This window comes from Nematostella vectensis, chromosome 1 (genome assembly GCF_932526225.1).
Source record: "Nematostella vectensis chromosome 1, jaNemVect1.1, whole genome shotgun sequence".
Classification (NCBI taxonomy): domain Eukaryota; kingdom Metazoa; phylum Cnidaria; class Anthozoa; order Actiniaria; family Edwardsiidae; genus Nematostella; species Nematostella vectensis.
The window spans coordinates 9,994,938-10,019,174 of NC_064034.1; the positions used below are offsets into that span (position 1 = coordinate 9,994,938).

General features: G+C 40.0%; 3 protein-coding genes across 3 annotated transcripts in view; all 3 read right to left on the reverse strand.

The window, feature by feature from the left end:
- The window catches only part of LOC5520309, a 138,668-nt gene extending 131,539 nt beyond the window's left edge, over window positions 1–7,129 (reverse strand). Inside the window, exons 1-8 of the mRNA XM_048725767.1 lie at window positions 7,040–7,129; window positions 5,101–5,126; window positions 4,548–4,705; window positions 3,284–3,427; window positions 2,454–2,595; window positions 1,953–2,113; window positions 1,238–1,378; window positions 341–479 (exon numbers count right to left, since the gene is read on the reverse strand). Coding sequence (XP_048581724.1) covers window positions 341–479; window positions 1,238–1,378; window positions 1,953–2,113; window positions 2,454–2,595; window positions 3,284–3,427; window positions 4,548–4,705; window positions 5,101–5,126; window positions 7,040–7,080 — 952 coding nt within the window. The 5' untranslated portion in view covers window positions 7,081–7,129. The remainder of the gene's footprint in view (window positions 1–340; window positions 480–1,237; window positions 1,379–1,952; window positions 2,114–2,453; window positions 2,596–3,283; window positions 3,428–4,547; window positions 4,706–5,100; window positions 5,127–7,039) is intronic.
- A 4,034-nt stretch (window positions 7,130–11,163) lies between these two features.
- On the reverse strand, window positions 11,164–17,871 carry LOC5520404 (ras-related protein Rab-7L1). The gene is made up of 6 exons (XM_048725787.1): window positions 17,707–17,871; window positions 16,629–16,684; window positions 15,506–15,521; window positions 14,811–14,992; window positions 13,472–13,593; window positions 11,164–12,816 (listed from the first exon to the last, which is right to left on the reverse strand). Exons 1-6 carry the CDS (start codon window positions 17,855–17,857, stop codon window positions 12,699–12,701), a joined length of 645 nt encoding a protein of 214 aa, XP_048581744.1. The 5' UTR covers window positions 17,858–17,871; the 3' UTR covers window positions 11,164–12,698.
- A 790-nt stretch (window positions 17,872–18,661) lies between these two features.
- LOC5520302 (ras-related protein Rab-7L1) lies at window positions 18,662–24,215 on the reverse strand. Its single transcript, XM_048725811.1, has 6 exons — window positions 24,001–24,215; window positions 22,542–22,597; window positions 21,126–21,141; window positions 20,587–20,768; window positions 20,013–20,134; window positions 18,662–19,238 (listed from the first exon to the last, which is right to left on the reverse strand). Exons 1-6 carry the CDS (start codon window positions 24,116–24,118, stop codon window positions 19,106–19,108), a joined length of 627 nt encoding a protein of 208 aa, XP_048581768.1. The 5' UTR covers window positions 24,119–24,215; the 3' UTR covers window positions 18,662–19,105.
- Window positions 24,216–24,237: the final 22 nt, after the last annotated feature.

The following is a 24,237-nucleotide window of genomic DNA, read 5'->3' on the forward strand; positions in this document are numbered from 1 at the left end:
ACAACAGAAAGGTGGTGAGGAAGGGATGGATGATCATTTTCTTTGCATCTCGTTTCTGCAAGCTGTCAAATCCAATCTGCTCAAATGAGCTAAGTTTATTTCCACTTTACTTATGGAAATATTTTTTGAAAGTATGCACCTGTAACTTGTATGCACCTGTAACGGTGAACACCGGTTAATTAAACAGATTGTTTCTGGTAAAAACCTGAAAAACCTCTTTATCCATCCATTACCTACTTAGCAAAAGTATCACGCTCTTTAGAGAGAGAGAGAGAGAGAGAATGACAGCAAAGAACACTGGGTTACCAAGCATGCGCTAGAAGGGATTGGCTGCACTTACATCCGCATCCATAGACCTCAACTCTCATGGATATCCAGCTCCGCCAGCCACGAGGACGGAACCTCACGTACGACGCGACGAAGGGCCTCTCGATATCGTGATAGACAATGTTGAAGTGGTCCGTGTTGCCCTTGAAGTACTGCAGCAGAGGAAAGAGGAACAGAGTTATGTTACCGAAAGTGCTCGTTTTAACGTCAAGCTTCTAATCACAGAGCGAGAAAAGACTTGGTACTTTTTCTTTAAGTGTATATTTGGTTTAACCGATCCAATATCCTTAATTTTGTAACCTGGGGCCGCACTAGGCGTAGCACATCTTTAAACCTCAGGTTAGTGAAGCTAGTAAGTGTAAGGGCTAGATCACCTTGTTGCGAGATTTAGGGTTAGGTCACCCTGTCGGTGTTTGGTTAGCGGTATGTCGGTAGGACACCTTTCGCTACATGGATAGCGGTATGGGGTGAAGGTGGTTAGGGTTAGGTCACCTTGTCACTTCTTGGGTAACGAAATGTGTTGAACGTGGTTAAGGTAAGGGCTAGGGCCAGATACTTTGTCGCTTGAGGTGGGTAGTAAAGGTGGTTATGGTTAGAGTTAGGTCACCTTGTCGCTACATGGGTAAGAAGGTTATGCTTAGGGTAAGAGTTAGGTCACCTTGTCGCTACATGGGTAAGAAGGTTATGCTTAGGGTAAGAGTTAGGTCACCTTGTCGCTACATGGGTAAGAAGGTTATGCTTTGGGTAAGAGTTAGGTCACCTTGTCGCTACATGGGTAAGAAGGTTATGCTTAGGGTAAGAGTTAGGTCACCTTGTCGCTGCTTGGGTAAGAAGGATATGCTTAGGGTAAGAGTTAGGTCACCTTGTCGCTGCATGGGTAAGGTTATGCTTAGGGTAAGAGTTAGGTCACCTTGTCGCTGCTTGGGTAGCGGTATGTAGTGAAGGTTGTCCCATCAGTGCTGTGCAGCAGATTGTACCGTGTCACCCACTGGTGGGCGTCTTGACGACCTTGAGTCGCCACACCCGTCACCTTCGTCTGGTCGAACTGGATCTGTGGACAAACCGACGGAAGGATGATATGGGACTGACCTTTTACCTATATCAAGCTTGAATGACAAGTCTGAAAGATGATATGGGACTGAATTATTACCTATGAAGCATGTGTGATGACACGTCTGAAAGATGATATGGGACTGACTTATTACCTATGAAGCTTGTATGAATGACACGTCTGAAAGATGATATGGGACTGACCTATTACCTAAATCATCGCGCACCGTCCCTATTCACGCAATTTTTTTCGCAGTTTTTATTTTCGAGCCTTTTATTTTCGTGCTCTTTATTTTCGCGCCTTTTATTTTTGTGTGCTTTATTTTTCGCGCGTTTGTGTTATCTGAAACAATTTTAAACATGCTTCCAAAAATCCGTAATAAAAATTACGACAGTTGATACAAAGTGCGAGTCATTTGCAAGGGATGTGGGGATAACGCACAATACACTCCTGGTTGAGATGACAAAAGGAGGAGTTACCTAAGGGCACGCAGTAACCTGGGTTAATTATTAGCTTAAAACCATCCCCTGTTTTGTAATACAATATATACTGTTTAAATGGAATGGAGCCTTACCTGTAGCCATTGATTATGGTCGCTTGCCTTAGCGCTCCAGGAATATCGGCTATTCAGACGCGAGTTCCACGGCGAAAGGTGATGGTTATAGAAGTTGTTTGCGGATAGTTGGCCTGGTCGTATGCGTTTATCTTCCATCCCAAGAGGTCTCTTGCAGGTACCTACAGCATGACCATTGCGCAACATTAGACCTCTACGACATCCCCAGTTTACCATGTGATAGCAAGACATGTACCCACAAATGAAATGAAAGCGCTAGCCTTAAAGGGTCTCAGTCAGCGCCAGTTTGAAGTACAAAGCGAAAAACCAAGTGTGAGGAAGCATCTATTTCCAATCGGCTGATTTAGGCATTGCGATATTTTTTTATTGAATTTGGAAAATAAGCTTATTTTATTCTAAGATGGTTACGTCAAAGTTTTATCACTTGATTTGCCTACGAGACTGAATGAAAACAATAACAAAGATGTGGCTGAGTAGAGCTCTTTAGGGAATAAGACATACTTATGTAACAGCCCTTAGCCTCCATGCGGAGAGAGATGTGAGAGCGCCAGTGGTAAGGGTGTAGTCTCAGGTACCGACAACGGATGGGGAACTTCGGACGATTTTCCCGGATCGTGTGGCGGTTATTATTCCCTGGGAAGTACTGAAGAGAAAGACAGTCATCATAATGAGATATTAAAATAAGCCTTGAGTACTGAAGCAAAAGATAATCATCATAATGGGATACTAAAGTGAGTCTTGAATAGGCAAAATATAATCATGTTATAAATAAGCCGTTCAGAACTATAGCAAAAGATAATGTTGATGGGAGACCAAAAATGAGCCGTTAAGCTATCTGGGATATTAAGTGAATTAACAATGGCAAACGGTCAATATAATAAGCTGAAAAATTGTCATTGAAATTCGTAGCTTTCGTCCCGGCGTTCATGGATGATCAAGGGACAATTCGCTAAAAAAGGCCAACATCTCGGAGGTATGGAACTCGGCCCATCAGTATTAAATCCGAACTTATGGAATCCTGGCTTCTTGAACATTATACACAGTGCTCATAGGCAATGTTTAATAATCCTAACGTGTTAAGCTCTTACAATATACCGCGACACGGACGCTCCTTTCAGCTAGGTTCTTAGAAATTTCCAAGACGTTATTTATTGCTGTGTGTGATTTTATTTTTTTTATTGCCTTTATTATTTCCAGGGTCCAAGTTTTTGACCTAGCTGTTGCGTTGCCTCTGCCTAAATTTATAAGAAATATAGTGTATTATATCGTAGTTTTATAGTCCAGTTTTGGCGGTACCACAAGGGCAAAGCTAATAAAAATAAATGAAACACCTTGAGGCTGTTCCTCTCCTTGTACTGCGACCAGACGATCCCGTCCTGACTGAATGACACCGTGTACTGTGTCACCCATTGGTGCGCATCAGACCGTCCTTGCGTCATGATCCCGGTAACTTTGGTCGAACGCCCAAAATCAACCTGGAAGAGATTTTAAGACACTTTATACAAGTCATTTTATATATTATGACACTTTATACAAGTCATTTTATATATTATAACACTTTATACAAGTCATTTTATATATCATGGCACTTTATACAAGTCATTTTTTTGTATTTTTTTTTTCATTTCAAATGCGAGGCGCGTATTTCAAAATCCGTTAATTTTATATATATATATATATATATATATATATATATATATATATATATATATATATATATATATATATATATACATATGAGTGGGCATATATATATATATATATATATATATATATATATATATATATAATGCGTGAGTGCAGGCGTTCATATAACAGTGCTCAATACATAGGTGTAGAGCGGGATATATCTTGGTTTTTAGGAAAAAAACACGCGAACTACCGTTTCATCTCTACAAGCCTGTTTCGTGGTTGCCCACTCATCAGGAGATTTAAATCTGACTGACTTTTGCAACGTGTAAGAAGTCACATTTTTCCCAGAACCATAACACAACATAACAACCATAACAAGTGCAATTATAAAATTTTGTGGCAATACTGTCAGTATTCGTTATTCCCCTTTCTAACGTACAGTATCCGTCGCCATCAAAGTCTATCGTACAATACGCTTAGACGAGGCTCCTATTCTCGCATGCAAAAATACAATAACTTCGTTATCAATAAGCCCTTTTACGATACAAAAAATACTTTTTTTACCATTTTCAGCGCACGTATCGTAAACATGACAGGCCCGTACCCAGGATTTTTATTGGGGGGGGGGGGGGGTGCGAAATGCGAAAAAGTGGACCTAATTTTTCAGCGGGTGCGGTGGGAGGGATGGGGGGTGGGGAGAGTGAGTCCTCTGACCACCCCTGAAAAAACAAAAAGGGATTTCTTTATGCCTTTGCAGTATCACCACGGTACGTTAATTGTCGGATTTGACTACATACCAGAGTGATCTAGCTTATGCTTTATAGTTTTGTCTACAAAAAGCACGTCTATTTAGAAGCGAAAGTGGACATTCGGCCGTTGTGGGGGGGGGGGGGGGTGGTGCGTTTGCACCCCCTGCACCCCCCCTGGGTACGGGCCTGCATTAAAATAAAATGTTAGTTTTACCTGGATCCACTGATTACGGTTGTTGTGGCGTGCGGACCAGGACCCCCCATGGTGCAGTCGGCCCTTACTCGGCGCCAGGCCTGGCCAGAAGGTCGACGCTGTGACAGCAGCATTGGAGATACGCCTGTTTTGCATTCCAAGAACACTGTTGCAAGCTCCTGAACAAGGCAATTCATTTAGAAAAAGTTAGTATATGTTAGTAGAACGCTATTAACATAGCGAGATCTTAACACCACGTGCTTTACTTACGGCAACCCAAAGGCCCCAAGAGAAAGCACCCTTAGCGTTCTTTAAGCGTTTTTGAAACCTAGACTTACACTGAATTACTGAATTTAAATCCAAAATATCTGCCTTTAAAACCAACCTTTATGACTCTTAACACCAAAAACTCCCATAGCTCAGATTGCTTGGATATCGCGTCTTTCTGACATGATTCCCACAATCGCTTCAGTGCGAACGAAGCATAAGACCCCTTATTTTCCCTTCGAACAATATTTGGTGCATTTCAGCACGTCATCACGATAATCTTGCTCGTAACCATAATAATACTAACCGTCGGTACGAAGTATAGCCCATATCCTGCAAGATAAATAATTGCATGTTAAACCTGAATTAAAGGGCAGTCAACATAATAAGCACACAACAAATACTTAAATAAATACTACTGGTAAAGATAAGTATAGAAATCATTGATCATATTCTTATTGCGCACAGTAATCGGGGCAACGGTCGCTGTAGGCCATAGCCCTGGATACTGGCTACCGGGACAGGAATAAGTGACTTTAGAGGACCACCATCCCTAGCTCTAACCACTAGGTTATTACAAGCGTTTTGCCTGCGTTGACATAGTGAGTAATCTGGGGGCGTGGTTAGGGCGTGGTTACATTACGGCAATACGTTATGACGTACCAATTTCCGCATCACTTTTATAAATTCAAGTATAGTATGTAAAAATATGTTTAGGAAGAAGGGTGGGTGACATGATAATGTAATGGAAAGAAATGGATGTAAAGAAATTGTGCTCTCGTGAGAAATCTTTGTTCTTTGTTATTCCTCCGTTTGCGCCTCCATTCCATTTAAAAAATTCGGCGTTTTCGGGTATACGATTCGAATACGCTTCGTTTGCGTATTGTTTATTGCTTTAAATACGAAGAAAAAAACTGTTTGTTTATTAATAGTGCCGTGCAAAGGTTTATTGGAGTTTAGTAAAATCGTTTGGGAGACAGGAATATGTCCGAGTAGCCCGCCAGGAAGTTAACCGCTAACTTCAAAGAAATGCCCGCTGAGTTGCCCGCTAACTTCACTCCGGTTTTAAAAACAAACAAGTTTGTTTTAGCAAAGGCAACGCGTAAGGATCGGTTGGACAGGTTGGAGGTAAAAATTCAATTGTTTGATACATGAGTGCAGGTCTTTTTTGGTAAATTAAAAAAGTACCTGCGAACAATTCGTTTTTATTCTCAAAATATATGTCATTTCATTTTGAAAACATTTTTCGCTTGAAGCTGTAAGCAACGGTTTCGCTGTTAGATAATTAAACTCTCGTTCAAGCTATACTTGCATTCTATTACTTTAGAGACTTTGTGTGCCGAATTTACAGCCCCCTCTTGATTTAACACTTGCATTCTATTACTTTAGAGACTTTGTGTGCCGAATTTACAGCCCCCTCTTGATTTAACACTTGCCACTTGTGAACGCTCTCGCATCTAAGACAATGATTCACGAGCGGTTCTTGCTAGATTATTAAAACATAAAATTGTCGCTAATTCTGCTATTTTTTTTTTTTCAAAAGATCTTGTAAACAAACATTAACAAGTTATCGTAGGAGGAAGATCAGCTCCGTAGGGGGGGGGGGGGGGGGGGCACCAGTAAAGACTTCAAAGAATTGGTGATGTTTGTCACAAATGAATGGTTTTACCCCTGATTCTTAAAAAGATAACAGGTCGAATATATCTCTCTTACCTTTACTAAGATCTTTTTAAAGCAAAAAAGATAAAATTGTTTTTTTCATGGATTAAAGACAAATAAGAAATCAAAACTCGTCAACGTGATTGCTTGTTATGTAATTTTCTTATTGTGTAATTTTCTTCGAAATATCCCCAGAAAAAATTACTCTTATTTTTAAAAGATGTATATGCTTTATACCGTGCATCAGCAAACAAAGGAAGCTTATCGAAAGTTGTCTTAACTCTTACGATACTAATTTAAGCAGAAGATATGACATCCAAACTTTGTTACTGGTGATTCAGGAAAAAGGTCTTTCAAAAAATTCAGTCTAAAGTTATTAGAATGTCTTTCAAAATGAATACGTTTTCAATAAAAAAATAAGATTGCTTTTATAACTACATACCAACTTTAAACTAAAAAAACAACGTTTCAACCTACTTTTGATCTTAAACCACACTATCGCGTTTTCGATTAATTAGCACACACAAAAGAACAATTGATTTAAAGTGGTTGCGTTGATTAGGTCAAAAGAAGAACAATGTACTTACAGAATGAGCCATGTACAAAGAAAAAGCTCATGAAACCTCATGGCCAACAGCTTTTTCCAAATTCAATCCTGCCCTATCTTGGATAAGAAGGGAGTTTCAAAAGAACATCGTGAACAATGCCTTTAATACCATAAACACTTATTAACAATTTATTCTCCCAAATATTTAGGTCGACGTTCCAATCATAATATGTTTGTGTAAAAAAAACCTGTTTAGATATGATAATCCTGTATAGACATGATGATAAAATGATGGTTACAAATGGCTAAATTAAAAAAGGGCAGAAGCATTTATTATAAGACAATTAAGGGAATCAGAGCTCATGTGCAAGATAATGCAATAAATGTTAATAAATCTGAGTATGTACTGTAAGAACCTTTTTCCTAGTACCTGTCGCAAAAATGCAACAGTTACGAAAATATTAAATAAAAATATTATACGATAACCTGCATCCGTAACAAAGTTTCATGCGCGACTAAACTTACAAAACATTGGCGCAGCCCAAGATTCTGTTTCTGGCTGAAAACGCAATTACACAGGGACAAACTAGATAACCATACACCACAACTAATTTTGAAAGTTGTTACTGCGAAATTATAGCGCGAGAAGCCCAAGTGTGACCAAATATTCATTAATAATTTTAATAATTTTAATTAAAATTCGCATACTTTCGGTCCCTCGAGCAATCACGTACGACCTAGCCGGCACGCGATCGGCCCAGAAAGAGCTGAAATTTGAGGGAATAAACGAAAAAACTACCAAATTCCCAATAGAACTACCGTAGTTTTCATATTTACTAGAGACTGCTACGATTTGATTGTGGTAGGGGAGCGCCTTTTCCCCGGTAGTCACAATGGTCCAACAACGAAGGGAGGGGGGCGGAGGGGGGCTCCTTTTCCCGGGTAGTCACAATGGTCCAACAACGAAGGGAGGGGGGTGGGGGGGAGCTCCTTTTCCCGGGTAGTCACAATGGTCCAACAACGAAGGGAGGGGGGTGGGGGGGAGCTCCTTTTCCCCGGTAGTCACAATGGTTCAACAACGAAGGGAGGGGGGCGGAGGGGGGCTCCTTTTCCCCGGTAGTCACAATGGTCCAACAACGAAGGGAGGGGGGGCGGAGGGGGGCTCCTTTTCCCCGGTAGTCACAATGGTCCAACAACGAAGGGAGGGGGGCGGAGGGGGGCTCCTTTTCCCCAGTAGTCACAATGGTCCAACAACGAAGGGAGGGGGGCTACTTTTCCCGGGTAGTCACAATGGTCCAACAACGAAGGGAGGGGGGTGGGGGGGAGCTCCTTTTCCCCGGTAGTCACAATGGTCCAACAACGAAGGGAGGGGGGCTCCTTTTCCCGGGTAGTCACAATGGTCCAACAACGAAGGGAGGGGGGCGGAGGGGGGCTCCTTTTCCCGGGTAGTCACAATGGTCCAACAACGAAGGGAGGGGGGCGGGGGGGAGCTCCTTTTCCCCGGTAGTCACAATGGTCCAACAACGAAGGGAGGGGGGCTCCTTTTCCCCGGTAGTCACAATGGTCCAACAACGAAGGGAGGGGGGCGGAGGGGGGCTCCTTTTCCCGGGTAGTCACAATGGTCCAACAACGAAGGGAGGGGGGCGGGGGGGGGCTCCTTTTGCCCGGTAGTCACAATGGTCCAACAACGAAGGGAGGGGGGCGGAGGGGGGCTCCTTGTCCCCGGTAGTCACAATGGTCCAACAACGAAGGGAGGGGGGCGGGGGCGTTGGGTTTTTCGGTATTTGCCCTTTTTTTGTACAAGGTTGCGGTAAAAGAGCAAAAAACCATGCTGTATTTCAAAACACTGCAAGATGCGATATTTTACTTTTTAAACGGCGGTATTGCGGTAAAAATATTAAAATATTGCGGTGCTAATTAGCCTTGCGGTGCGCGCGATTTGCCCTTCGTACGGGATGTTTTAGCGGGAAACCTTGAAATGTCGGGGTGTCGCGCGCGCCCTTCAAAACCTCGTCCGTCTGTGCGGTATGGGATATTTCCGATTTTTTTCTGCGGTACTGCGGTATTTTCGAAAATTTTGTGCGGTATTGCGGTAATTAGACCCTCCAATGCCCCCCCCCTCCCTCCCCTAACAACACAACAAGAATTGAATAATATTTCAAAATTTCAACTCATATTTATTTTATTCTTACCTGGAGGTGGGAATCTCGCCATGAAGTTCATTCTGTCTCAATTTCTCACTTTTTTTTCGATATTACGATGAGTTGTGAGACTTTATGGTATTTACCAGCCAAGTCCCAGGCGTTCTAACCTGATAAGAACGCCTGGGACTAGGCTGGGTATTTACCGTAATCGAATATTCAAATTCAAATGTCTGCCCGGGGCTGTCAGAGCTGTCACACTATTTTTTGTGTCGAGAGAATCACACTTTTTCATTTGAAATATGAAGCGGAATCCGGCGAATAACAATGCAAAATAAATCTGGCAATTGAATTATATCATTGCATTACGGCCCTTATCAGTAAAAACTTCGAAAGCCAGTGCGATAGACTGAGCTGTAAGAGTGTTTACATCTCGATCTTACCGGTCTCATTTCCCGTTTAGTTGATTTTCAGCAATTTCCACATTTTCTCCTAGCACAATCAAATCGTAGCAGTCCCTAGTAAATAGGCAGTTCTATTGGGAATTTGGTAGTTTTTTCGTTTATTCCTCCAAATTTGATCTTTGTAAACCTGCTCTGTACTTCAGCTAATGTAGAGACTCTCAGAAAGAGTATTAGTTTCCAAATCGCAGCCTGAAAAAGACACAAAGAGAATTGACATTTCGAAAGCTCTTTAAAAAAACAATATCTTCTAAGCATGTTCAATTATAATTTTCCCTAGGGAAGCTTTTAACCTATGGTTTTGCCATGCCTATACAGGCTCATAGCCAATGGAGATTGGGGGGGGGGGGGGGGGGGGGGAATACCCTCCTGCTAAACTACAAGTTCTGCAAAGAGAGGTGGGCTAAAGCCCTATCCACATTTTGAAATAATTTTCTTGATGAGGAAGACTGAAATTCACCCTCCCGCTAAACTACAAGTTCTGCAAAGAGAGGTGGGCTAAAGCCCAATCCACATTTTGAAATAATTTTCTTGATGAGGAAGACTGAAATTCACCCTCCCGCTAAACTACAAGTTCTGCAAAGAGAGGTGGGCTAAAGCCCTATCCACATTTTGAAATACTTTTCTTGATGAGGAAGACTGAAATTCAGCAATGTGCTTAATCTTTGCCACAAATAATTTGCTTCACAGCCACTGGAGATATAGGCCTAGAGGAGGAACCAGAAAGAGAAAATGGGATAAAAGAGCCCCCATCCAATTTGTGCATCAAATTTTGCAACAGACATTGATATCGGTCACTACTACACAGCATTTTATACCTCTATCATTCAAACCTTCCATGAGGCAGGTTGGGTCACCATTATCAAGTCCCAAATGTATTATTCCCTGTTATGTTTACCTCTTATTGACCAGGAAATCTCATTATTAAATCTAAGAACTAAACCCATGGTAACTAAAATGATGATAAAAGTCAACAGCTTACATTACAACTTATTTTGTCCACAGACCATTTTTGACGTTGAAAACTCTTATTTTCACTATTTTGTATGCTTGTTTTGTACACAATTTCGAAAAAGTTCAACTCTACTTCCCTTTTTTTAAATTAAGAATAAGTTTAAGAAACTGATTTCAGTCGATTTTTTTATTGCCATAATAAATGAAAATAAGCTTAAATGATTGTAGTTTCTTTCTATGTTTAAATAATTTTTTTCTAGTTTCTAAATCTCAGTTTATATATATATATATATATATATATATATATATATATATATATATAATAAACAAATTAATTCGTGGTTGGTTCGCTTGTACAATTATTATTTACTAGTAGTGATGAATCAAACTCACTGGCTCAAAGACTCACTCCTTTATTTGATTTCATCACAACTCGCGAATAAAAATTGTATGAGCTCACCAACCATGTCCTATTCCCTTTAGTTCAGTGTCAGTTTATTATTCAGTCACTAAGAAATTTATTTTTCAATTTGAATATAATTAAAGTACATTTTAGCATTGTGACAAGGAGGACTGAAACAAGCAACTTAAATATATCAGTACAAAGATTCTCTCTGTGTATCTATTAGCATAATGGTATAGATTAAGAAAATACTATACAATCTCTTGTTGTTTGCCTGATCATGTTGTAAACACTTGACCAAGTTCCAGATTATTGTTACTCACTCTTATAACCCCTCCCACAATCACAAGCCACTTCCCATCGGTGTAGCCAGTATTTTTAACAGGAGGGGGCCCAAAAGGTCCTTATGAGGCATTTTCTCATGTATTTTAGATAATGTCTCATACATTTACTGTATTTTTGGCTGCTTGAAGGGGGGGCGGGGCCCACTGGGCCACCCCTCAGCCTACGCCCCTGCTTCCACACCTGAACTCCTTTATGACAATGCTACGATTACTACTTGGTGATTATAAACTTATCATTTTGGAAACATTTTCTTAACTCTACACCTAGAAATCTTGTAACCGTAATCCTGACCGAAAACGGGAGATGATACCACCCCCCCCCCCCCCCCCTCCTTACTACCACCGAAGCAGCACATTTTCCCGCCATTACGAACTTATCTGTTCTGAAACACAATGGGCATCCTAAAATCACAGGATATGGCTAATTTCTCACCTGAACAGCAGTCAAGTGGAGTAACATTAGAGGCTTCAGCAGAAAAAGGAGGAAATCGTCCCCATTCATTCTCAAGTTGAGGTTTTCGAGTTGGTGGAATACCACAAACGAAGCAAACAATATAAGTCGCAAGAGAAAAGCCACTTCAACTTGAATGGATGCTTGATTGGTTAATCTTTGGAAGAAGACTACCGTTTAGTTTTGGATTCCAGTGGCCCAACACAGCAAACGAATTGAACACATGCAACAGCTCAATAATAGATTGATCAGAGAAGTGATGTCTTAGTTGTCAGCGGATTGCGTTACATAGCCACAGGGATCCCACAAAACCCAAATCGAAACAAAAGCAGGCGGTTTTGTTACAGAGGTTCTGTAGTTGCAAACTGCCATTTGACAGTCGTTACTATTGGCGGTAAAATCTTTTTAACGATTGTTCGAGTTGTCGAAGGTATTCGAATTTATAGCGAGGAGGTTCCCTTGGGCTCATAATTAGAATTATGAGTTCTAAATTGTAAAAGACTGCCCGAAGGGTTTTCAGACTAACATTTCTAGCCACAGCTGCGTTCCTGGCTAATTTTCAACATTTCAAACCAACTAAACACATGATATAGCAGAGCCGTAGCAAGGGGTGGGGCACTGGGGTAGCCGCCCCCCTCCTCCAAAAAAAATCAAAAGTTAAGGAAATGAACAGGGGCGTGGCTATGCCACCCATTGTTTTCTTATCGGTTTTGAATCGTGCCCCCAATAATTAGAGGTCTGCTACAGCTATGTTTAAGGATATAGTATGTCGCTATACAAGTCCACCGTTCGCAGGCTCCGTGTGGTTAACCTAACCGTTTGTTTCTAATTCTTGATCTAACTAATCTTGGACGGGAGAATGCTAGCTGCGTATGCCTAAAAAGGGTTTCTACCCCATTTGCTCTATCACTTAAAAACACCATGGCATCAGCAACAGGTTCGTTTCTAAGCATGTTGTTTTTCATGGTTACTGAGTTTGATATACCCGCCACCTTCAGGATGATTCTCGATAGCACAACTTGATTCACCGTAATGGTTTTCCATGAGCTCTTTGACGAGAAACCTGTAATTAAACGTGGTAAGTAAACTGTTTCAGTATTATCAGGCGATTAAATGTATATCTAGATAAAAACAAAACATTCTACATGGATCTAGCGACCTATTATTAGAGCTAAGGATGCCATTATGAGAATAAGCATTCCGCTAAGAATGATGAGTTGGCGCCGTTTGATCGCGTAAATGAGAGTATTTCGGGCAGCATTTTTAACAAAAAGTGAAATTTAACTTGTAATTCGGTGAAGAATCCCGAAGTCAAGTAATTATTACAAATTATTCCAAAACTTAATCTTATGTTTATTTTTTTCCGAAAATGAGCTCGTATTTACACCGTTTGATCGCAACACTGTGAAAGCTAAAGAGAGTTGAACTCTGATCAACTCTCACCCCCGTTTGATCGATGCACAATCTTTGATTTACAAATAAACGCAACAGCTGGGTTACAAGAAACTAAAAAAAGACCGAGGCATCTGAATAATCTGAATACTGCGTTTGTTGTGTACTCACTAGCCGTGGCGTCTAAACGAGTAAATACGACGTCTTAAAGAGTCGTGTACTCGTATGTCATGGCGTCTGTAAACGAGCGGTTTAAAACTTAAAGCCTACGACACACTAGGCGATTTTGTACGGCGTCTAACCTAAAGCGCTTGTCGTGTACTCACTCCACAGTTTCTGAGATATTGACTTCCTCCTTGACCGACATCTCAGTCCAACCCAGAAATGAATGGTCTCTGCAGAGTTTGTCGATTGTCTGCTTGGGAACAGGTCTTGCAGACAGATCACTCTACAAAATGATAAAAAATCGCGTCGCCATTTTTATTACGATATTGCGCATTACCGAGTAACACAAAGCATCTATTTCGCATCGGCAAATTAAAGCAACTGATCCTCATTCAAATATCGTATCAAGTATCAAGTATCACATATTTATCGGGTTGTGGCAGGGGTGGCGGAAGAGGAGGGGTACACTCATAAATTAAACCTAAAATATATTCGTCGTTTAATCCCAACACCCACACTTTTCTGAGCAACATCCACACTTTTTTTTACCATTTAACGCGCGTTTCTAGCTTGTAACTAAACAGCAGGCCCCTCCCCCCCTTCACTCACCACCACCATTTCGCCGGGGTGGTTGCTTAACAAGTTTCTTATAGTTTTTCGTGGTAATACTCTATTACACCACGATATTCGTCATCTCATGATCAAAATGTTGTGGAATCACGAGGCGCGCAGCAGTTAATTTTGATCATGAGATGACGAATATCGTGGTGTATAAGTGTACATACCACGGTAAACTATGAGAAATTTGTTTTCTACAACAAACACATCAACGAAAACAGTATTTTGAAAAATCAAAACAGCGCGCGCTCGTTTAAAATGGTGTGTGTGTGTGACTGGTGTTTGCAGCGCGCGTAGATCAGCAAAAATTGAAAACTTTAGCTGCAAAACCCTGCAGTCTTCGTTACTTATGTAAAATACATTTAATAGAAAAGGTTGAGAACCAAATTTCGTTTTTTCGTCTCTTTCGCTTCAAGTGAACCTGCAAGGATTGTGTGAATGACGACTCCCGTGGAATGTCCTCTGATTTACCATAGCTAACAATCAATGAGAAAGCGAGATTACGCGCAAGTGTTGTAAAATAAAGTTTCTTTGAAAACACCGTTGGATTTTCAGATGTTAATAAGAACAGAGGAGTAATAAGAGTTAATAAGATCAGAGGAGTAAACTTTTTACCTGCGAAATGTCAACTCTTTGTGAATGGCTAAGGAATCAAGCCTATCGCCAAGGCTATCATTTTCTTTATGACTCCCTCATTATCGAACAAATCTGTCATCTTATGTACAGTATGGTTTTAATGCTGTACAGTCAGTCAAAACAGCGACTGGAGTCAGCCGTTTGGACCTTTACTCGAACGATTCAACACTGCGATTGTGTTTGTTTTCGCCAGAACACACGCATGCGCATACGTTATTTAGCACTCTCAATGCCATAGGTACATACCTTATTGCCTACCAGAATGCAAGGGATTAGCTTTCCATCAGGAAGCTTGCACTTGCTATCAAGGTCTTCCTTCCAGAATACGACCTTGCTGAATGTCGGCTGAGAAGTCAAGTCAAACATGATAATACACGCCGTAGCATCCCTGTAGTACGCACGTGTCATGGACGTATATTTCTCCTGGCCTGATATGTAAAGACGATAATATGTAAAGATAATAATATCTAAAGATAATAATATGTGAAGATAATAAGAATAAGAGCAGCCAAGAGACCATGATGGTCTTTTGGAGCAGCATATGAAGTCAGGCCGCGCCTGAAAAGACCCCTTCAAATAAACGCAGCGCACAAATTTTTTTTCCCAATGTATGTATCACCTAATAGTATTATTTTACTATTACAAAACTGATCTGAAGTGGTTGATAAGTAAATGCTCTTTCCGTGTTTACACCGTCTCCGAATAAACGTCGCAATTGTATGACGAAAACGCCGCGGTAACTGAAGGAGTAAATACGGAATAAAGTCAAAAGAAACTCTATCCAGAGCTAAAATACTTACCCGCCATGTCCCAAAACTGAACGATGAGAGAGAGAGAGAGAGAGAGAGAGAGAGAGAGAGAGAGAGAGAGAGAGAGAGAGAGAGAGAGAGAGAGAGAGAGAGAGAGAGAGAGAGAGAGAGAGAGAGAGCTAAAATGCTTACCCGCTATGTCCCAAAACTGAAAAATAAGAGAGAGAAAAAATGATTTAAATATTGCAAAGACGGCAAAGATTTCGTTCCTGATGCCCTGTGCTAACTGCGCGAGCACCCGCCAGCAATGCTGGCCTAGCAATAATGGTGGAGTGCTGGGCCGGAGTCAGGCCGGTGTGCAAACTGCCCCAACACATGGCCGGCATGTTGGGAATAAGTTACGCATGACGGGACCAAAGGCTACCCAAGATTCCGCTGGATTCCGGTTAAATTCGGGTTTGTTTTTCCCCTGATGTTGAAGCGGTCGTCGTTTTTACGACTACGAGTGATAAGAAGACGATAAAAAACAACGAATTTAATCTGATAATTAGAAAGTAGCAGCGTGGTATTGTGTTCTGCATGATACTTCAGTCATATATCGTTTTCACGACCAAAAATTTGCGATGTTTTCTTTGATTATAAAGATGCGGTAATGTTTATTCTTTTTGACAGCATTATCCGGACGCGAGCTTTTTTTTCTATGTAAACGATGCAAATGAGCCCAGCATTGCTGGATTCGTGTGCAAACTGCGCCAGCAAAGCTGTGATATGCTCGAATGACCAGGAGACTAAGGAGATGCTGGCAAAGTGTTGGCCAAAAGTTTGAACTCAATCAGAATTTCACCAACACTTGCCAGCATCAGCCAGTACCAGCTAGCTGGGCCAACGTCTATAGCCAGCGTCTCACAAGCAATGCTGGCGCAGTTTGCACGGGGCTTCTCGCCCTTTTGTGGCCATTCGTTTTTCCCAGCATGCTCGATCGGAAATCCAGCTGTCTTTGCGGGCGACGTACATGTCACTTTTGTGGCCATTCGTTTTTCCCAGCATGCTCGATCGGAAATCCAGCTGTCTTTGCGGGCGACGTACATGTCCAATACATTTTAATAAGAGGACTTGCACAGGGAAATGATATGCCTTTTTGGATGAGTGATAAACTCGCGCTTCGGTTTTTGACGGCAGAATAACAACATCATAAAGCAACTCACTTAGCGCTTACAAATCATTGTCGGACGCAGTAATTGATGTGTTTATTTTGGCGTGAATTTGCCACTCAGACCTGATTTCTCAGTGGAAGTCTCTTATTTTTTCCATTTACCTGGAGGCGGATAGTCGTGTTCTGGTCCCATGGTATAGCCTTACATGCAAAGTCAACTGTAAGAAAAATCTTTTTCAATTAACTATGCCATCAATCAAACTCCATAGCGCATGCGCCAAGAACATAGGCTCTGTGTTGACGGTTTTTACATTACATTTGGCCCGCGGCAATAGGGTTCAAAACTTATTAATAATAGTGCGCGTTTGTCTCTCTGTTTAACAACCGAAGCAGAAAACATTGTAGGTTTCTACACTAAAACGGATTGTGAACGTCCGGTCACGAAGAGTCACTACAATAACGTACTGTCACGTAAGAGTCTATATAAGAACATATGGTCACGTCAAGAGTCACTACAAGAACATACTGTCACGCAAGAGTATATATAAGAACATATGGTCACGTCAAGAGTCACTACAAGAACATACTGTCACGTGAGAGTCTATATAAGTACATATGGTCACGTCAAGAGTCACTGCAATAACATACTGTCACGTGAGAGTCTATATACGAACATATGGTCACGCCAAGAGTCACTAAAAGAACATACTGTCACGTGAGAGTCTATATACGAACATATGGTCACGTCAAGAGTCACTACAACAACATTCTGTCACGTAAGAGTCTATATACGAACATATGGTCACGTCAAGAGTCACTACAAGAACATACTGTCACGTGAGAGTCTATATAAGAACATATGGTCACGTCAAGAGTCACTGCAAGAACATACTGTCACGCAAGAGTATATATAAGAACATATGGTCACGTCAAGAGTCACTGCAAGAACATACTGTCACGCAAGAGTATATATAAGAACATATGGTCACGTCAAGAGAAAACACTGTCTCCTGCGTCTGTCTCGAACTGTCACCTAAATAGTTTATGATAAGAGTCACTACTAAACAAATCAATTTAAGTTTAACTCTTCTGCTAAAGTCAATTGTCAAAGGTTTTAATTCAAGGGCCTGGCCTTGTTGATTGTCGTTCGACAATCAACAGATTTGTAGAACATGTTAGTAAACCGGAAATGAAAAATACAATGTGATAACTTATATTTATAAAAAATGTCAACGCTGACCTCCTACCGTCGCCTTGTATTCTCTCCGTGTATTCATCCCGAAAACATATCGCTTCACAAACGATGTCTTGCCGACCTTAGAATCACCGACTAGAAGCACTTTGAACGCTATCTCCGACATTACGGAGCACCAGACAGTGCCGGAAGTCATTAAAGTGTAATGATTCACGTGACAAAAGTGTAGAAGTCCACAGGTATACCGGTCACATGATACAGCAGAGGGGGCCGGGGGTGTCTCCAAGGGATGATTCATTCTGCACTTTATTTTTGCTGTAAATTGACTATAAAATCGTATTATATCTTTGGATATTGTCAAAAGAATCGATGTTTTGTTAGTTTGCCGCTGAAAGCGTTCGACGTTTGAAATAGAAAATGGACTTTATTAAAGTGAGGACCGATCCAATCACATCTCTTCAATACATAAATGGATAAACATTACTTTTCACGTATCTTCCCTTTACAAACTGTTCGCGCGCGCCTTACCATGGTGGTACTTTCCAGTGTGCAACTGTTTATGGCAATACCTTTAAACACAAACACAGGGCCTGTGCCAGACATACCGTCTGACATTGGTCACATTCACCCTCTGATCTCTTTTGAATGAATATCAAGGTGAATAGAGAGAGAGAGGGGGGGGAGGGAGGGAATGGGGAAGGGAAAGGGAAAGGGAATGGGAATGGGAAAGGGAAAGGGAAAGAGAAAGGGAAAGGGGAAGGGGAAGGGGAAGGAAAAGGGAAAGGGAAAGGGAAAGGGAAAGGGAAAGAGAAAGGGAAAGGGGAAGGGGAAGGGAAAGGGAAAGGGAAAGGGAAAGGGAAAGGGAAAGGGAAAGGGAAAGGGAAAGGGAAAGGGAAAGGGAAAGGGAAAGGGAAAGGGAAAGGGGGAGGGGGAGGGGGAGGGGGAGGGAGAGGTGGAGGGAAAAGGGAGAGGGGGAGGGGGGAGAGAGATCGACACTATCCTGCTTGAATTATTTATTTATTTCATATGTAAGGTATAAGTCTACTTTAAGTGTGTAAATATGTTTTATTTTTGCCTCTGAATTGTACGATATAGAAGCAAATAAAATAAATTGTTGCTGTTGCAACAATATGACTTATACAGTCAATCTACTTCTGGTTTCAACACAAAAATAAAGTAATAATGTATGAATTTGTTAATGATAAAAAAGTAATAATCACAGAATAAAAAAAGGATTCAATGTAAATAAATATAATATTTTATTACAGCAGTTTTGATAAAAAGGCCCTCGTGACAAAAGTCCTCACTGACAGCATAATAAAACAGACAACACATACACCAGATAGCAAGTATATATTTATAAAAGCTAAATTTGTCTCCTTGCACAAATTCTATATTGGTGCATTTCCTTAAAATATAATAAGCTATGTATACTTTAATAATTTTAGCAACAGATTCGTCTTTCTGGCTGTTTTCGGTGGTTGTTTAGTTCAATAAATCCCCCTGCTTCAGGTTGATTCTGGATAGGACTATTCGATTCTTCCTCATGATTCTCCATTAATTCCTTAATGAGGTATCTGAAATTAAAAATGGAGTTACTAGGGAGATATCCCAGGGGGACTCTCCATAACAGTTAGACAGGGGTGATTGTCCAATATTTAAGAGTATAAAATTCTTCTGCTATCCCTGGACTTCATTGCTTCGACCACACCTATAGGTGTTGACCACACCCTAAGTGCTATCACTTAGGGTTTAAATTGATTTTACAGATAATCACACCTGTCTGTTTTTACAGGAGTCCCCCCTGGGAGAAAGGCACTCTTTAGCAGCTGAAAACAAGATTCCTACCAGCAAATTTTAAAAAAATGCTTTAGCCAGGGAGTTGTGATTAGGTTGTACAAATAGAGCATTTCAAAACAAAACTATAAAACCATGTAGGACTCTTTTCTCAGTACCCCACTATTTGGGGTCTGTAAGCCATATGACACTAACTCAGCACATGACACTATCATTTTATTTGTACAGTAGAGCCCTGCTAACTCGAACTCTGAAGGGAAGCAAAAATCAGTTCAAGTTAGCGGGGAATTCATGTTAGCAGAGTAAAAATGACTTAAAATTAGGTCCAAGGAAAATCAAACTTAGTACGAGTTAGCTGGGAATTTGAGTAAGCTAAGTTCTAGTTAGCGGAGTTCTACTGTATAACATAAGATGAGTAAAAAAATTGAATATATAGATAGTAAACAAATGAATGAGGGTAGCAATTAAGGCATTTTTTTGTACTGACACTAAACATCACAAAGAAAAAAAACAAATACAATGAAACAAATAAAAACATACACAAACACACTCACTCCATAGTTTCTGAGACATTGACTTCCTCCTTGACCGACATCTCAGTCCAACCCAGAAATGAATGGTCTCTGCAGAGTTTGTCAATAGTCTCCTTGGGAACAGGTCTTGCTGACAAATCACTCTACAAAAATAACACACAAGTTGTTATATCAGTCAAAAAGAACACACTGTAGTGCCACAGAATGTAATACAGCCAAAAGTGTAATACTAATACAAAATATGACCATGGCAACACAACCACTTAATGTAAAGTTGAGTTAATCACATTTACACTTGAATCCTAGTGCTGAAACCACTATAACAGCTATATTCAAAAAGGATGCATTACATTTTCTGGTGAAAAGAATTAATTTTGCTTTGATATTAGAATTTGTAATGAAATGTATTACATTTTGTGTTGATACAACATTTTGAGCTATTTAACAAATAGATATCATTTTTGAGTGTGTCTGTCCTCTAATAGATACACAGATGATGAAACAGCGTGAAGTGAACAAAAAAGTACACAGTATGCAAAAAAGATTTATCAATTACAAAGGTCACTATCACTTACAGCATTAGGATTCAATTTACCTTATTACCGACCAGAATGCAGGGAATTGGTTTTCCATTCGGTAGCTTGCATTTACTATCAAGATCATTTTTCCATTTAATGGTGCTGCTAAATGTCTGTTGACTGGTTAAGTCAAACATAATGACGCATGCAGCAGCTCCCTTGTAGTAGACTCTTGTCATGGATGTAAACCTCTCTTGGCCTGTAAAGTATTTATTCATGTAAATGAAATGACTAGTATTTGTAAGTTAACAGGATAAGGATGAAAGGTCAAGCCTTTCACTGCACTTCAGTAATCTGTACTTGGGATATACACAATAAAAGAACCAATAGGGATAATACAATGGCCTGCAATGGTCTATGCAATGACAAGTTTTTCAGTCATGTGTAGGACATTTGATCATGTCTTGGTGATGTTAATCTGCACTATATGAATATGAAATATTTATCTCCAGTTTTGTACACTTTATTAGCAATAAGTACAATACGTGCAGTACGATATGTGCAGTATAATGTTGTGGCTCATGTTTGGTGGAAACATGATCAAATTAGGACTTACCTGCTATATCCCATAACTGAAAAAAAAATAAGCAGTTTTAGTAAAACTTCATAGTTTATCACTTCATCAACAATTGGCCCCTGGCTATGAATTTCTTAGCTGAGTTAACAAATAAAAAAAAACAGAGACCGAAAATAGATACCTCTCCCACCCTATGTATTTATTTACAGCCTGTCAAAAGCAATAATTTTTGCTGTTACCTAGTTAACGGTATCAAAGCTTTTCAACAGAGCTTAACAGTCTCTGTCATTGCGCCAAAGCAACCATAACTTGACAGTTGTTGTTTTTTTTTTCAATCAAAAATACAGATACTAGCTTATTTGGGGAATGCCCTACAGCGTCATAAAGACAATTGAGGGGCATAATTGATTGCTTTACTTATAGCAAGCAAAGGTGAATTTGTATTGACTTTTTCTTTGCCTGGATGCGAAAATAATTTTCTATAGTATCACCGTTTCCCTCCTATGCTGTTTTTTTTCTTCTGTTATTCTGGTTGTGTCCGACCTTGAATGGATTATTATAACAGACACTAAATCATGGTCACAAGGGTGTCTGTAAAGGCCTGGCTAAACATTCAAACATGTTAGTCAAACATTGCGTTTGACACGTTGTTTGTACCTTTAGCCACCCACAAAACATGGCACTCAATTGACTTCCACAATATGTACAGATGTTTGAACGAGATCAAAACATATTCATCAAACATTTGCGTTGAATGCACGTTTTTTTAGCCACTCATCACACGAAACATTGCGCGCGCTTTGTTCTTTTATCTAATGACAGCTTGAAATTCTCATGGCGCCACTTTGATTTCTTGTGTAATCATAACAGAGTGCATGCGCTCATGTTTTATGAAAATGTTTTTGTGTTTAGCCACCTCCCCAAAACATTCTCACACAAGAGTTCGATTTCAATGTTTGACAAACATGTTTGAATGTTTAGCCAGGATTTAATAGTGAAGGTAATCCCGTAATCTGCTTATACCTAATTAGCCTCCGACATTGTGCTGTTGGTCAATTAATTTCAGGTGCATACCTAGGAATTGTTGAGGGGGAGGGGAGTAGCAGTTGTAGATGTTGTATGGTTAAAAAGGTCATGAAAGATAAAAGATATGTTGATGAAAGCCTCCTTTTTCAGAACCTAATAAATCCTCCTATAACAGAGCAGAGGGAGGTCACTAAATTTATATATGGCTGTTTTTTATCTAGGGATGGGTAGTCTAAAAGTAGCTAGACTCTTGTATTACTTGCTTTTGTATTTTTATTAATGTTTGTTAGGGTGACAGCCATGTACTTGTGTGTATAAGCTGCTAATAAACTATATCTATCTATCTAGTATTTGACGATCCTTGGATAAGAAATGTCTTTCCCTGTATGAGCTTGTCTGTATGCCACCTAAATACTACCTTTACTTTACCTGAAGCCGAACAGTTGCATCTTGAGCCCATGGGATGACCTTCAATGCAAAATCAACTGCAAGAAATCATTCAGGTTAACAAATTAGTATATATTTCAAAACAAAGGCTTAGGAGAGAAGCGAAGTTGCCATTTGCTAATCCAAATGTGTTACATGTATTGCATCATATACTGCATGAATGGCAAATTAATAGTTCTGAAAGTCATGTGCATCTTTAGAGGTATATGAAAGAATGGCAGTTACCCAACAGAACTTTGCACTTTCTTTTGACACATGAAGCACTTTATACCCATTTTTACATTGCAGGTTAGGATATATTAATTGTTAAGAACAACCTTGTTTTAAAAAGTGTTCACTTATTATACAGTTGAATTATTGTACTTATTTACAATCAATCAATTCACAATTATTGTCTTGAAATTTAAATATATGCCATGAATGCCATAGAAAAGTTGTTTTCATACTAGAGATGTATGTGTCCAGACATATAATACACCTTCCGGATAGTTCATCTGGTATAAAAGGTAAGACAAACTAAATTCCACTTATTTAGCTTGTCATGACATATAACGAGTCAAAGGCCTGTATTTATTTAAACTAGTCGGGGTAAATAGACACACTGAAATTATTTACCTAAAGTACATCTCTAGTATAAAAATGGCAAATATAACTGTAAAGTTATAGATGTTAGATGTTTCTGCCTCTATTCAAAAACGAATTCAGACAAAAATAAGTACTCTTTGCCTAGATTATGGGAAGAAACATTGACAATTTCCCTTGGTACTAATTCAGCCCTAGTAGTTATCATCCCACAGGTTTTGATTTCATCTAAATGGTACTACCCTAAAACTAAAACCCCCAAATTAAAAACAAAAGAGGATGTAAACTTTATGTACATGCGGCCTTTTTGTAGGTCCTATTTTCATCGGGCTTGAAAATATCAACAACACATGTCTTGTCCTAGCATATAATAAAAAAAACACAAAGGCATAAAGCAAAACGTTTGGTGGGTTTTTTTTAATATAAGTTATTAGATTTTTCGATGATCAGTTAAGCTGAAGCACAGGCAAACCAGGATAAGAATCAGTGCCTCATAATCCTTCGGGAAAATAAAATATAATTTGAAGTTGCAGGCCCGTACCCAGGATTTTTCTTGGGGGTGTGCGGTTTTGTTTGTGGTTTTTAAGGGTAATTGGGACACAAAAAGGGGTTTAATCCCTCAAGAGAAAATTTCCCCATCTCTCTATTCTCTTCCTCTTGCTTTGGTGGGTGAAATTTTCTCTTGAGGGACTAAACCCCTTTCTGCACCACAATTCCTCTTAAAAACCACAAACAAGGCTAATATAGTAATGTAACTAGCTCTATAGAGGAAACAGTCAAAACAAAGCTTCAACTTATATTTTATTTCCCATAGGATTACAAGGGAACGATTCTAATCCTAGTGCATCCTTTCACTGACCTCCTATTGTAGGCTTGTATTCTCGCCGTGTATTCCCGTGCACATATCGCTGAACAAATGAAGTTTTACCGACCGTTGCGTCGCCGACGATCAGGACTTTGAATAGTATTTCTGACATCGTAGATCCAAACGCAAAACACTTACAATCAACCTGCGCTGGCAGCCATCTTGAAAGAAAGCTAATCTCACGTGACAATAGAGTGACTGAAGGAAGAGCCCACAGGCAACCCAAGAGAA